The following is a 14,637-nucleotide window of genomic DNA, read 5'->3' on the forward strand; positions in this document are numbered from 1 at the left end:
TGAGAGGAAAGAGGAAAGACAAGAGAAGAAAAAAATGAAAGAAAGGGAAAGGGAAAATATTAAATGTAATACTTTTCATAGTTACATAGAGTTTAAAAAAAATTGTGTAAGGCCTAAAAGTGTATGTAAAGGAGGATATTTTATTGTGGCAATCTATAGCAGTGCTGGAAGAATTATCTTTGTGCTGCCTAATGGCTGGAACAGGAAGAAGTCTCCGATAACTGTATCTCCCAGGAAAAAGGCAATTTCCTTCCTCATCATGTTAATAGAATTGTTCTTACAATCCATGTTCTCTGGTGTTTAAATTAAATGAGGCCTGATATTGGAAACTGATAAGATTACACACTTCAGTTGCTGAATATTCTCAAGACAAAACCAGGAATCTAGACGGAGCTCAGTTGTTATTATCTGAGATTGAGAAATTGTGTTTTAGTTCCCAGTCTAAACAACTATTTCAGTGCTTTATCCATCTTCATCTTGTGTAAAACACAAAACCTTTCCACAGATGAGACTGTGACTAGCCCAACTGTCCCAGACACTACATTATAGTGGCAGATCTTCTCTCTGTATGTACACAGCAAGTAACTTTGCCATATAGTTGGATTCATGTTTTTTTTCTGCAGTAACTTAGAACCTTATGGTTGGGCACATAACCATCATGAAACAGGACTGAAAATAAAGAGACTTACTCCTTCCTCATTTCCTTTAGCTTGTACATCAACAGCATCTGTTTAATCAGCTATGACAACTCAGTCTTTCCCTGGTACACAACATAGTACTTTTCTGGCATTTTCAGTTTAAGCTTCTCAGAGTGAGTATATTAAAAGAAAAAAGAAAAGAAACATTTGCTATAGTTATTAAGCATTTATTAGCAAGAAAAAAATGAGCCTGAGATGTATGAAAAGGACTCTGGAAAGCAGAGCTTTCCAATTTAGGTTGCTAATAAGGGATCAAATGTTGTTGCTACACATTATTAAGAACTTCAAAAACTTCATTCACATCAGCAGAAAGATACAACAATATAACAGCATGCTTGTTCACAGCAGGATATTGATGTGCACAGTGACACAATAAAATAGAACTGTCTGTCTATCACTGTTGCTATATATCAGGGTAGAAGGTGGTAGAAACATGGCTATGCCGCCACTTAGCAAGTACAGGTTCCTTCTCTGATGAAGCCAAATCCACAAATAGTTATTTCTCATAGGCATGCAAGTTAGCTGTCAGGAGAGCTTAGTGTATAAAGGCCTGATCACTGACTCTTTCAGATCTCTCCTAGACTTCTTACCCAGCCAAGTGTGCACTGTGTGTAAAAGAAAATGCATGAAATTCACTCTCTAAATGGGAACCAAACCAAACCTAACAAACTGGAAATGCTTAGTGCTGGCCTGCTTATAAAATACACTTTCTTGGGGTTTCAGGTACCTGACTTCCAATTGCTGCTCCCCATCCTGGATTCCCTTCCTACCTACCTAATGAGAAATCACCAGTGTAACTATGAAGCAAAGAATGAATGGGGCTTCATAGGGCCACAGGCACTTTGTAGCTAGTACCCTCTTCTAGGAATGCTTTTGTACTTTGTAGTCAGCGTTTATTGGATAAAATACAGCTTTTGCTCTTCAGGATTCTGCCTTCCAGCTGAGTCCTGCAGAAGAGCCATTGAACTGTGTGTCACTCCCTTTTCAAGGATCCAGCAGCACAGATTTCAGTTGAGGCTGTATGGTTAATTTTACAATCAGACAGTTCCATTTTGCCATATGCTTGCTGACTATAATGCTGTGTTCCATCTGCATCATGTTTTGGACAAACGCATTACATGTGACCTTGGCATCTCTGGGGTATCACTTAGAGTAATCTGTATGGAAATATCCTGGGTGAGTCTGGCTGTGCACTTTCTTCAGTGCAACACATTGCTGCTTTGTTTTTCGCTGTGCATTCAAGGGTATTCAATCTTTTAGGCTACATGTATTTCATCAGGAACAGTGTGGCCAGCAGGAGCAGGGAGGTCATTCTGCCCCTGTACACTGCACTGGTTAGGCCGCACCTCGAGTACTGTGTCCAGTTCTGGGCCCCTCAGTTTAGGAAGGAGGTTGACTTGCTGGAACGAGTCCAGAAAAGGGCAACAAGGTTGGTGAGGGGCTTGGAGCACAAACCTTATGAGGAGAGATTGAGGGAGCTGGGGTTGCTTAGCCTGGAGAGGAGGAGACTCAGGGGTGACCTTACTGCTCTCTACAACTACCTGAAGGGGGGTTGTAGTGAGGCAGAGGTTGGTCTCTTCTCCCAGGCAACCAGTACCAGAACAAGAGGACACAGTCTCAGGCTGCGTCAGGGGAGGTTTAGGCTGGAGGTTAGGAGGAAGTTTTACACAGAGAGAGTGATTGCCCACTGGAATGGGCTGCACGAGGAGGTGGTGGGGTCGCCGTCGCTGGGGGTGTTCAGGGCAAGGCTTGACAGGATGCTTGGTTCCATGGTTTAGTTGATTGGGTAGTGTTGGATGATAGGTTGGACATGATGATCTTGAAGGTCTCTTCCAACCTGGTCTATTCTATTCTATTCTATTCTATTCTATTCTATTCTATTCTATTCTATTCTATTCTATTTCTGTAATACTATCATCTCTTTAAGCCCTTACTTGTGCAGTAATTTTAATACCAAACACATTCTAATGGCTTACTTCTTCTAAACTGTATCTTTTAACAGTTGTGTAAAAGAACTGGAATATAGGAAAGCAATTTAAAATATTTATCTACAATGCAAACAGCAAGATGTAAACTATAAATCAGCTATCCTATCTTAGTAAAAATACTTATCAGTCATGTTGTCTACATACATTTACATCCATATATACATCTCTACAACCAGATCTGGAGTGTTAAATAAACTCCTCCACCCATTATATATATATACACACACTATATATATATTATCTTATATAAAACCTTCTGAGCAACAGGTAACTCATCATCTGCATTCTCATGTCAAGGTAAAATCCATTGGCCTTCCTATTTTTACAGATATAAGTGAACACAATTTGTGCTCCAGTGACACAATCACTCGTTCCATCCAGAAGTTGGTAGCGCCAGTTCCCCTGAAGTCATAAAGGGTCTGCCCCTTCCAAACGGCAGCTCCTGGATGCATACCACCATCCTACAGCCTTACAGCTATTTGCCTACAATAATCCTTAAGAAAACATTGAGAAGCCATTAGGAACAGAAAAGGAGTGCTGCTTGCAAGAAGCTTTATGACTGCCTGTGATACATGGCATGCCATCAACTATTTGACTGTTTTTCACATCAGCAAAGCTGCTGTTCAACTCTTTCTACTTTGATAACCTCACAACAGCATTCATGTGTCCTAGCACTCATCATCAAGTGCCAGTCCCAAGGGATGACCCAAATCCTGCAGGACAACAGCTCAGTCACTCAAAATTTTAGAAGACTCAGGAACACTTACATGCAGACAAAAAAAGAATGAGTACCTGGACAAAAATAGTTAATGTCTGGACTCTGAGAAGAAGAGAAACGGTCAGGAAGGCAGTCTTTATTATCAGCAATAGATAGCATGTCTCTCCAGAAAACATCCCTAAAGTTTATAGAATCAGCCACAGAAACAGTGTTTTGTTTGTATTCTGATGTCAATGTACAAGAGAGATGAAATCTAACACAGTGAATCACAGTAATTTGGAAAAAAAAATGAACAAAACACAATGCAACAGTCACTTTCTGGAGATTGTTTTACTGAAACAGATGTAACATGAAAAGTGATACACATTGATGACATTACTGAAACTAAATTTTAATGTGTTTTATAGCTTGTCTGTAGTAAGAAATCGTAAACATAAAAGATAAACTTTAGACTGCAAAAAAAGAGAACTGGAGATGATATGCATGTCCTGTTTGTTTTGTCTTCTAGGGTGAGAGGACCTTGGAAATGGAAATGTTGTTACACCTCTCCAGTCCTTCCCCTGACAGCAACTAGTCATGGAATCTTAGAGAAAGTTTATTAAGAAGGGGAAACTATGCACTGACACTTCACCCAGCAAGTATTTCAGCTACTTATGGCATAGGTACTTTGTAATACAGAACTTGGATCCTTGGGTTTAACAGGTTCTCACAGATAAGTTTGTCTAAATAAAAATTTGTCAAACTGCTCCTGAACTGGTTTTATCCTCATTTCATCGGCCACGAGGATGAGCAGAGGGCTGGAGCACCTCTCCTATGCGGACAGACTGAAGGAGTTGGGGCTGTTCAGTCTGGAGAAGAGAAGGCTCCGAGGTGACCTAATTGTGGCCTTCCAGTATCTGAAGGGGGCCTACAAGAAAGCTGGGGAGGAACTTCTCAGGATCTCAGGTAGTGATAGGACTAGGGGCAATGGAATGAAGCTGGAGGTGGGGAGATTCAGGCTGGAGGTGAGGAGGAAGTTCTTCACCATGAGAGTGGTGAAGCCCTGGAATGGGCTGTCCAGGGAGGTGGTTGAGGCCCCGTCCCTGGAGGTGTTTAAGCCCAGGCTGGATGAGGCTCTGGCCAGCCTGATCTAGTGTGGGGTGTCCCTGCCCATGGCAGGGGGGTTGGAACTAGATGATCCTTGTGGTCCCTTCCAACCCTGACTGATACTATGATTCTATCATCAATTTTTGACAGGTAGTTCTACAGTTTAACAGCATTTTGGGGGAAAGAAAAAAGCAGAAAAAATTAAAAGAAGTGTGCACTCCACAGCTGGAAGAAAACTGAGCAAGCTCTTTGAAACTTGTTATCTAGTTACATGAGATGGGATTAAACTCAGATGATGCAGCTCTAGAGGCTAATTTGTCTGCCTCTGCATTAAAACACTCATAAGCCCCTGTTTCCAGCAAACAGATCCTCTTCACTGAGTAGCTTCTCCAAATCATTCTCTTGTTGGGTAATATGAAATTTTCTTTTCATCTTCCCAATTTTTATTATGACTGATTTCTCTGGATTGGTTGCTACCATGAACACAATACAAGATGCAGAAAAAAAGCTAATGGAGGACATTATAGAGAGAACATGTCCTGTAGCTCATCCTAAGAATGGCATGAAGACACATACACAGAGAATTTTCTGAAATTCTGGCTGGGGTCAGAGTGGCTGGAGAGCAGCCAGGCAGAAAGGGACCTGGGGGTACTGGTCGTCAGGCTGACATAAGCCAGCAGTGTGCCAGGTGGCCAAGAAGGCCAATGGCATCCTGGTCTGTATCAGGAACAGTGTGGCCAGCAGGAGCAGGGAGGTCGTTCTGCCCCTGTACTCAGCACTGGTTAGGCCACACCTTGAGTCCTCTATCCAGTTCTGGGCCCCTCAGTTTAGGAAAGATGCTGACTTGCTGGAACATGTCCAGAGAAGGGCAACAAAGCTGGTGAGGGGTTTGGAGCACAAGCCCTGTGAGGAGAGATTGAGGGAGCTGGGGTTGCTTAGCCTGGAGGAGGCTCAGGGGAGACCTTATTGCTGTCTACAACTACTTAAAGGGAGGTTGTAGCCGTGGGGGGGGTGTCTCTTCTCCCAGGCAACCTCACAGTATCACAGTATTGCCATGGTTGGAAGAGACCTTGAGGATCATCAAGTCCAACCTGTGACAGAACGAGAGGACACAGTCTCAAGCTGCACGAGGGGAGGTTTAGGCTGGATGAAGAAATTTTTCATAGAGACAAGTGATTGCCCATTGGAACAGGCTGCCCGGCGAGGTGGTGGAGTCACCATCACTGGAGGTGTTTAGGAAGAGACTTGATAGGGTGCTTGGTGCCATGGGTTAGTTGATTAGGTGGTGTTGGATGATAGGTTGGACACGATGATCTCGAAGGCCTCTTTCAACCTGCTCTGATCTAGTCTAGTCTAGTCTATTACACTGAAACACAATGCTTTATACTCAGAATGAGTTCTGTGTTAGGCAAGAATATAACTCACTGCATTAATGTTGTCTCTAACTTGCATTTGCAGATAGTTTATATTCTGGAGTGTGTAAACATAAGAAGGGCTAAATCATGGGTACATGGGTGTGTGTCAGCATTTGAAGGGGACAAAGTTATCTTGGGCCATTCAGAGAACAAATCATCAGTCAAACCAATACTCTGCAGATGTACAGCTCAAGGCCTTTTAAACTGAGCAGTTTGCTGGAAGAAGCTGCAGCCATGCAAACCTTGTGATGATAAATCCATTCTCAAAAAGTACATCTTTTGTAGGAAAGCATAATTTTCAAAAAGCAAGATAAAGCAAAAAGTGAACACAAAACAAATCATGGTGAAAAATTCAAGCTTATAAAAAGAACCCACATTTTTTTCTACAGTTTAAAGGCAGAAAATTATTTTTCTAGAGTTGTGAGGGCAGAAGAGAACATAAATACAAAACCTAGGAGCAAGAGAACATTTTTCTCCTAAACTATTGTTTTATTACAGGACTCAAGGAAACTGACAATCCAAGGAACACATACCAGAGATTTCCTTAAAAAAAGGCTAAATATGTGTATTCTTTGCTTGTGGCATCTTGAAGTCTAGTAGCAAAATATTACAAATCCAGCTTTATTTTCTTCACACTTGTTATTTCTAATCACCAAGACCTGCTCTTCAAGGCAAAGGAGTTTAAAGTTTTAAGCATGTCCTGATCTCCCCCCAGAATGAGCTCCTGTGTAGTAACTGTAAAGACTCACCGCAAAGCTGAACTCTCCTCTTCCCTAACCACATCACTTGTCGTTCTATCAGAAAAGCCGAAGCACCTCCTATTTGGTTGCTGCACATGTGTATAACCATCTAGGTCAGTTCTGCTTAATAAGAGCTGTTGCTCCTCTCCAACTGTGGAAATGACTCCAAGACAACCTATACAGTCAGAGTTAACCACCTACTAAAACAGTGGTGGCAAGAAGTGGCAGTATCCTTTCAAATAAGATCAGCCCAGGAACTAAACCACGCCAAGTGTAATTTGACACAAACGATTCCCAGTCAAGGAAACGCTATCTGCTCTTGGTGGGGTCACCCTTAACTTTAAAAGCTGGTCAGCAGCAATCATGCAGGATTTCTCTGCAGTCTGTGGAAAGAATCTGGCGCCTGTGGAGGATGATTCATCACACACTAAGATAGGCTAGGAAAGGCAGGATGAATCTTTTACTTCCAGTTTTTCAGAAAACACACAGATGAAGCATACAGAGTGTTTCATCTTATGGAAAACCCAGAAATTGTCTTGTTTAAAGGGGAATCATATTTTACTACTGTGATACTACTGTATAAATACACAAACAATGCTGATGCATGAGACAAGTGAGACAAAAATAAATAAAATGGGATTGTTTCAAAAAGTGTATGAAAAAATACAAGAACTTGTAAGCAACAAAGAAACTAAGCTCAAATGCCACTAATGAAAAAAATTCTATGGTACTTGCTCTAGGCTGACTCTTTCTCATAGCTGATGAAATGCATTACCAGAGGAAGTTAAAAGAAACATCAGAGTTTCAAGTAAAAATGCTTCTGATTCACATACAAAATGTTCCATTTTGAAACCACCAGTGTAAAGGAAAAAGGCATTGTCTCTCCATATGTAGCTTTACACAAATGTTTCAAGGAATTACTAAACCAAAAAAAAGGCTTGGTGGGAGAAATATGTCATTTGCTACACCTAAAATACATTAATTAGGTTCTAAGCACCTGAAATCCTGCACAAAAGGCTCATCCTCACCTGGGATCAGCAGTGCAAAACTCAAAATAATCATGGGCAGGTAGAGGATGTAGCTGTTCCTCCAGTTGCTCCTTAGTTAGACAAGGAGGAAGCCGTCGAATAACTACCTGCATATATAAAAGAAAAGGGAGGTTTATCTCTGATCTAAATACTGTAGAAAGATGCTAAACAAATTGTATTACTCCACCTTAAAAGCTCTTCTTCAAAATAAGATCTTCAATTAGAGTGCTAGCCTTCTAGTGATTTACCTCCGTGGACTTGCTGACAGATGGGTCAATTTCCCTAACTCAGTTTCTGCTAACATAGAATTGTAGCTACTGAAATATTCTGATGAAAAGCTGCGATTCAGTAAAGAATGGAAGACAATAACAGCCAACCTAAAAACTACTATGACCATTTTTTACAGTACTTATTTATCAAAACATTGAATTTTAACCAGATTTTAAGTCTTTTATTACAACAACGTTTTGGTGTATTAGATTTATGGGTCCAGATGCTGACAGCAGGTGCTGCTTGGGCGGCCTTGGTGAAGAGAGGCTGCAGCTGCCCTGTGCTGGATACAGTCGACTCTAAATGACACACCACAGAGCACAGCTGAGCTCCTCAGCTATGATGGTGGCACCTCTGGAAAAGTGTATTTAAGGACAGAAAAGGCTGCACAGCAACATTAGAAACAGAGGAGTGAATGGGGAAAAACTTCTGAGGAACAGCACTCGAGACACCAAGGAGTGAAAAAGAGAATAGAGATTTCCATGGCAGAAACAGTGGTGAAGCAAGTTGTCTCCACACAGCCCATGGAGGACCATGGTGGAGCAGGCAGCCACAATGCAGCCCCTGGAGATTCCGTGCAGGTTTTCTGGCAAGACCTGCAGCCTGTGGAGGGCAGCCCACACTGGAGCAGGTTTATCCTGAAGGACTACAGCCAATGGAGAAGACTCATGCTGCAGTGAGAGGGATGCTCACAGGAGCAGTTCATGAAGGACTGTATCCCACGGCAGAGACTCCGTGCTGGAGAAAGGGAAGAGTGCAAGGAGGAAGGAGCAGCAGAGGAGCTGTTATGTTCTGTTCACAACCCATACTCTCCATCCTCCTGCTCTGCTCCAGGGCAGGAGAGGTAGAAGGAATTTTTTTAATTAACAATGAAGTAAACTCCTTTTTTCCAAGTTGCATCTGTTTTGCCTGCAAAGACACTATGTAAACAATCTCTCTCATGGGTCTCAACCCGTGCATTTTTTCATCTTATTTTCTCCCCTGTCCTGATAAGGAGTGAGGTAACAGCTGGATGGGGGTCTGGAAGCCACCCAAAGTCAACCCACCAACTAGGTGGCCAATAAAGGTCAGGAAACCATACTGAAACCTTTGGGACAGAATGATGTTAACACAGAGAACAGTAAAATGGCCAGCAAGTTTAAGACAATGTGAAGCTTGCCAATATCTGGATTTACCTTAAGTTACAGTGATTTGTGGTGCTTGTTTTCCAATTTAGAAAAATGGAAACACGTTGGATCTCCTAATACTCTATACAAATATTCTTTGAAAAGTGCTCAAGTAAAGCCAAGTAGAGAGAAGTGCTCTTGTCCTTGCAGGAGCTGCTTTGCCACAGCCAGCCTAGGCTTAAGAAATATGATGAAAACGCACACAAAGTTTCAGTGCTGCTGCTGCGGTTCTCTAATTACCTCCGTGAACAAACACCTCGATTCAGCAGATGAAGCAGCATCCGTTCAAACACGAGTCTCCCGAAATCTGACTCAATCTGTCCAACAGGGCCTACCTGCTCCTCACTGCACACCTCTCCTGACCCATCTCCCACCCAAGACGCTCCTTACCGCACTCCCGCACCTGCCCGGCCCTCCCAGGCACCTCCCTCTCCACCTCGCTCCCCTCACCTCGCCGCCTCTCCCAGGGGCGAGACTCCGTGCGCCCCCTCTCCTGCCCCCGCACCCCCCGCGCGGAGCTGCGTTCGCGCCCCCTCACTTTGCTCAGAGCCGTTTTTTTCTCCTCTCGCTGTTTAGCCGGCACCGGGTGAAGCGGCGGCGGCAGCGGGGAGGGCGGGGAAGGTGGCGGCGGCTGCGGAGGGTTTGGCGGCGCGGAGTCCGGGTCGCGGCGCGGCGACTCCCGCCGCTGCGGGATGTCCATGGGCCACTTCTCGCGGACGCTAGCCCGCGTCAGCCCCGGCCCGACCTCTCGCTCCGAACGTACGGAGCCGCCTCAGCCGCCGCCGCCGCTGCCCGCAGCGAGGCGGAAACCTCGCGCGAACTGGCGGTGGCTCGGCAGAATCTCGCGCGCGTCTGCCGTGGGGCGCGCGGCGCTGCGCCGCCCCGCTTCGGCGGCGGTCGCGTGGGCGGGGGGCGTCCTTAGCGCCTTCGCCGGCCCCGGCCTCCCTGACGGCGGGGAGAAGCGCTTGCGGGAGCTCCGGTGGGGAGGGCAGAGGCTGTCCATTCCCCTCCTCTCAACATGGAGGAAATAATTACTTGATACAGAGTAATAAAAGCAGGTGGCAGCAGCTGTGGAAACTCTTGAAATGCGTTATTCCTCAAATCCTGTAGGCAACAGCAGCCTCTGTTAGAGCCACTTGCAGCAGAAATAGCTTGTGAGTTTTCAAACCTATTCTGAAAACCCTTAGGGCAATAGCCAAGTCGCCTCACAGTGGGACAAGAGAGAGATGAGGTTGTGTGAAGAGTGAAGGTGTTTCTTTTGGGGACGTGTTGATAAGCTACTCAATCTGACATAGTCATGGACCCTTACATCCACTGGCCAAAGCTGGCTGAGACAATGACTTGAAGCAAGAGTCAAGAACTTGAGGTGGCATCAGGCCAAAGTTAATAACCAAAGAAAATCATGAGAACAAGGTCAATGCTCAATTGCACCAGAGCGAGGGTGAAAATCAGAATAACCCAGAAAGGCACCAAGCACCATCTAAGAGGCAGAGTCTAGGCTGGAACAAGACTGACGCCAAAAAGGTAGTGGGAAGTGCCAATGACTAGGACACAGCAGCAGTGGCTGGTACAACGGCAAGGATTTGGACAGAACTAAAGCAGACCAAAACATTGAACAGAAAATAAATGAGGAGAAGCTTTCCCTGGAGTCCTGTATGAGACACAGACATCATCAACCACCTCACAAGGTCTAACCTAATTGGAGCTGCCTGAAGGGCCAGGAGCCAAGCCAAGTCCCATTAAGAATTCCTCTGATGTCCAGGAAAAGTCATTCACAATCTAGGGCACTTTGCATATGTTTCTTTCAGGATAACTTTTAATGCCAATAAATGCAGGCCAGCAACATCCAGCCAAGAGGCTTCCAGCAGATACCTGCCAAGGCACAGCGTCATGATATGCTGCCTTTATAGCAATCCCCACTCTCACTATTCCATCCATTTCTCAATACTCCTACCCCTCTGCCCCACTGATGACACTAACACCACAGCCGTTTGCTGCCTTTGAACTGGAGAACTGATCACATAAAGATTTTGAATTGCTGCATCAGTTGACCCCACAAACATTTTTATTACAGCTGAGAAAACAGCACAGTAGACTCCCATAAACCACAATTGTCATCTGAGCTGGCATACCATCAGATCATAATTAAATTGATTTTGTTTCCCTGTTGGGGATTGGTTTGAGCAAGAGGGGACATAGGTCCCAGGAACACCTGTGCAAGCCAGGCCTTGAAGGATTTTCTGTTATTAATATAGCAATGGAGTAGGAGTTGTGGAAAAGTTCTGATTGCTTGGTATGCTGAAGTCCAGCTGCCCCTGAGAAGGGAGGCAAACAAGATAAGGAATAGGCAAAGAGCTGGGAAAAAGAGCAATTAGACTGAGTAGAGAAATTCCACAGAGTAATGCAAACAATGATGTAACCTTTTAGAGAGAGACCAATAGTGTGTGTTAAATTAGAATAGAATTAACTATGTATAAGACTATAAATAATGAAGTGTGGAACAATAAAGTTGGATTTCGTTGATCATATTGATCTGTGTCGACCCCTTCTTGCGGCATTTCCCCAGCTCGAGCCTGTTATTTGCCCATGACCAATTGCTGAGTGAGACCTCCTAGTCCTCAAGCCAGTTCTTGTCATTTCTCCTCCCCATCCCACCAGAGGGGTGCAGGAGTGAGCCAGCAGCTGTGTGATGCTTTGCTGGTGGCTGGGTGGGCTCAAACCATGACTATGCTTCCTGAAGGAGCAATTTTTCCAACACTCTGCCTGGACAAGTACTTTTCCAACTTCAGGTCATGGCTCATCCTGTGTTTTTCAGAACATGTAGCTTCCTGTGAAGTGGTTTAGAATTAGAAAGTAGTGTTTTCAGTCACTTTTGTCATGGGTGGAGCCCATACAGCTGGCAACAAAGCACCATGCCGGCTCACTTCCACCCCCCACTCAGTGGGGTGGGGAGGAGAAAATAACAAAAGGCTGAAAGCTGAAGCAAGGAGAAGAGCTGACTCATGAATTATGGTCACAGGCAAAACCCAGACTCAACTTGCAGACATTTATTTGAAGTACTTTATTACATTTATTAAATGCCACATTTACTTGTTTAAACTAATTTTAAATAACAAACCTACCCCCAATATACCAATCAAATCAAAGTAGAATAATGAGAAATGCAACCAGATCTTAAAAATACCTTCCCCTGACCCTCCTTTTTGCCTCAGCTCAGCTCTGTTCTACTCCACTCCCACTTTCTCAACCTCTTCCTCCTCCTAAGCAGCACAGGGAGATGGGAAATGAACGTGCATGTGTTGTGGCATTTGCTTCTTCCTCTTCACGGAGAGATCTCCCCACACTTCCCCTGCTCCAGTGTGGGGTTCCTCCCATGGGTCAGTCCTCCATGAACAACTTCACCATAATTCCATCCTACGTAGATGCAGCTCTTCATGAACTGCTCCAGCATGGGTACCTTCCACAAGGTTTGGTCCACCCAGTTTTACTGCTCCAACATGGGCCTCCCTCAAGAGTCATGGCCTTCTTCAGGTGCAGTGACTTGCTCATCTGCTCCAGCATGGGGTCCTCTATGATCTGCAGGTGGATATCTGCTCCACTGTTAACCATCATGGGCTGCAAGGGGACAGCCTGTCTCACTGCCCTTAGCACAGGCAGCTGAGGAATCTCTGCTGTAGCACCTGGAACATCTCCTCTTCATCCTTCTTCACTGGCCTTGTTACCCATAGTTGTCCTTCTTGCATCCTTCTCCTCTCTAAGTTCTTGCCCAGCAGCTTTTCCCTTCTTAAATACCGCATTGCAGAGGTGTTTCCACCATTGCAGATTGGCTCAGCCTTGGACAGTGGTGGGTCTGACCTGGGAATCAGCAGAGCTTCTAGAAGCCGCCCGTCCCCTGCTACCAAAAACCCTGCCACACACAAACCCAACACAACCTTACTTTCTACTGTCTATGAAAACAGGAGATCGGCATTGAATTTGCACTGCGCACATACTCCAATCTGTATGTTCTAACATCTAGAAGGGTAACTTTGGCATCAACAATTCCCACTGCCACTGGGACAGAACCAGATTTTTCTGTAATACTGTGTGTTGGTGCTCATAGGAAAGCAAGGGGATCTCCTGGAACCAACCAGACTTCAACAGTGAGAGCATGTGCAGTTCTATTAAAACAGATGTTTCCCCCAGCTTTTCCTCACTTAATACCCTTGAATTTTAAAGTACAGGTAGGTCTAGGACTTGAGTTCATGTTCAGTCATGCACAGACATTTGGAAAACAGCCAATATTCTGTGTATGTGGCCTGCATTGATGTGATGGTCTCCCTGATCGAGATGAGGATTCACAAAAGCATTATCAGTACAAGAGCCAAAGAACAAAGGCATAGTCATTCACAAAAAAAAAAAAGAAAAGTCTAAGCAGCACAATAAGCAAAGGTGGTGAAAGACAGGAATAAAATTAGCATTTTGATTCTCTAGCAGGTGTCTCAGATTGGCTAATGCGAGTCCCTGGACAAATGAAGGCCCTCCCAACGATCTGTTCTTTCCACTGCATATCCCTTAGAACTCAGAACCTGACCCCTGAGAACTCACTGAGCACAAGACAGATGTAGTGGGATGTAGTTTGTATTTTCCAGTTTATGCAAAACTCCATACAAAATTAAAAAAAGAAACCCAAAAAACCAAAACCAACCAACCAAAAAAAACCCCACCAAAACCCCAACCAACCAAACCCCCATAAACACAACCCTCAAAAGTTCACAGTACCAGCCCATCTCTTGATAACCCATTCATCATCAAAATTAAAAGTAAACATTGTCTGGCTTGTAGTTAAAAGGACCACTCATCAAGAAAGATGGACTGCTGAAAAGCAAAAGTGACATCAAAGTTTCAAATACAGGTACTTGAATTCATCCCTTGTCTCCTCTTAGTTACATAAAGTGCCAAAAAAAAAAGTATAGTAAATATTTCATGAATCACACTGTCAGGTTTTTTTTTTTTTATATCTTGCCCAAAAAAGTAGATGAAAATTATATCACAAAACCCAAAGGTTTGTGCTAGAAGTCACATTTAAATATGTATTTTCAATTACAACACAGACATACTGAGATAAAGTGTAGAACTTACATTTTAGACCAATGATTTTGCTGACTACAACATAACTTTTTAACTAATAAAAAAAAAGAATCATCTCCTTTTCCTGCAGAAAAATTGCTAGTCCTCAAGTTCTGAAGTGCTTCACACTGAAGTCTGGACTGATAAGTCAGGAAATCTATTTGAAACATGAAATGCCAACACTTGGCGGGAAGCCACAGTATAAACTGTAGCATCTTAAGTCTCTCACAGTGCCACACATGGAAGAGGCAAGAGGAGATGGGAAAAATTTAGACAAAACAACATTCAGTGTTCATGCTAAGAAGGCAAACAGATCCGTCCTGTTTAGTGGATGGACAAATCACTGCTTCCATTACAGAAGCAAACCCTTTACTTTTTCACTTTTCAGTGAAGTGGTAACACGTAAAAATACCTCACTT

At 43.9% G+C, this 14,637-nt stretch overlaps 1 protein-coding gene across 5 annotated transcripts in view; it reads right to left on the reverse strand.

The window, feature by feature from the left end:
* Nucleotides 1-9,822, reverse strand: part of UPF3A (UPF3A regulator of nonsense mediated mRNA decay) — a 33,383-nt gene extending 23,561 nt beyond the window's left edge. For 3 of the 5 annotated variants that reach the window (XM_054162884.1, XM_054162886.1, XM_054162885.1), the window contains exons 1-2: nt 9,648-9,822; nt 7,674-7,780 (exon numbers count right to left, since the gene is read on the reverse strand). In XM_054162884.1, the coding sequence (XP_054018859.1) occupies nt 7,674-7,780; nt 9,648-9,809 (269 nt within the window). In that variant the 5' untranslated portion in view covers nt 9,810-9,822. The remainder of the gene's footprint in view (nt 1-7,673; nt 7,781-9,647) is intronic. The other 2 variants (XM_054162888.1, XM_054162887.1) reach the window with 1 other exon arrangement.
* Between the last annotated feature and the right edge of the window lie 4,815 nt (nt 9,823-14,637).

The sequence above is a fragment of the Dryobates pubescens genome, chromosome 7 (assembly GCF_014839835.1).
Source record: "Dryobates pubescens isolate bDryPub1 chromosome 7, bDryPub1.pri, whole genome shotgun sequence".
Lineage (NCBI taxonomy): Eukaryota > Metazoa > Chordata > Aves > Piciformes > Picidae > Dryobates > Dryobates pubescens.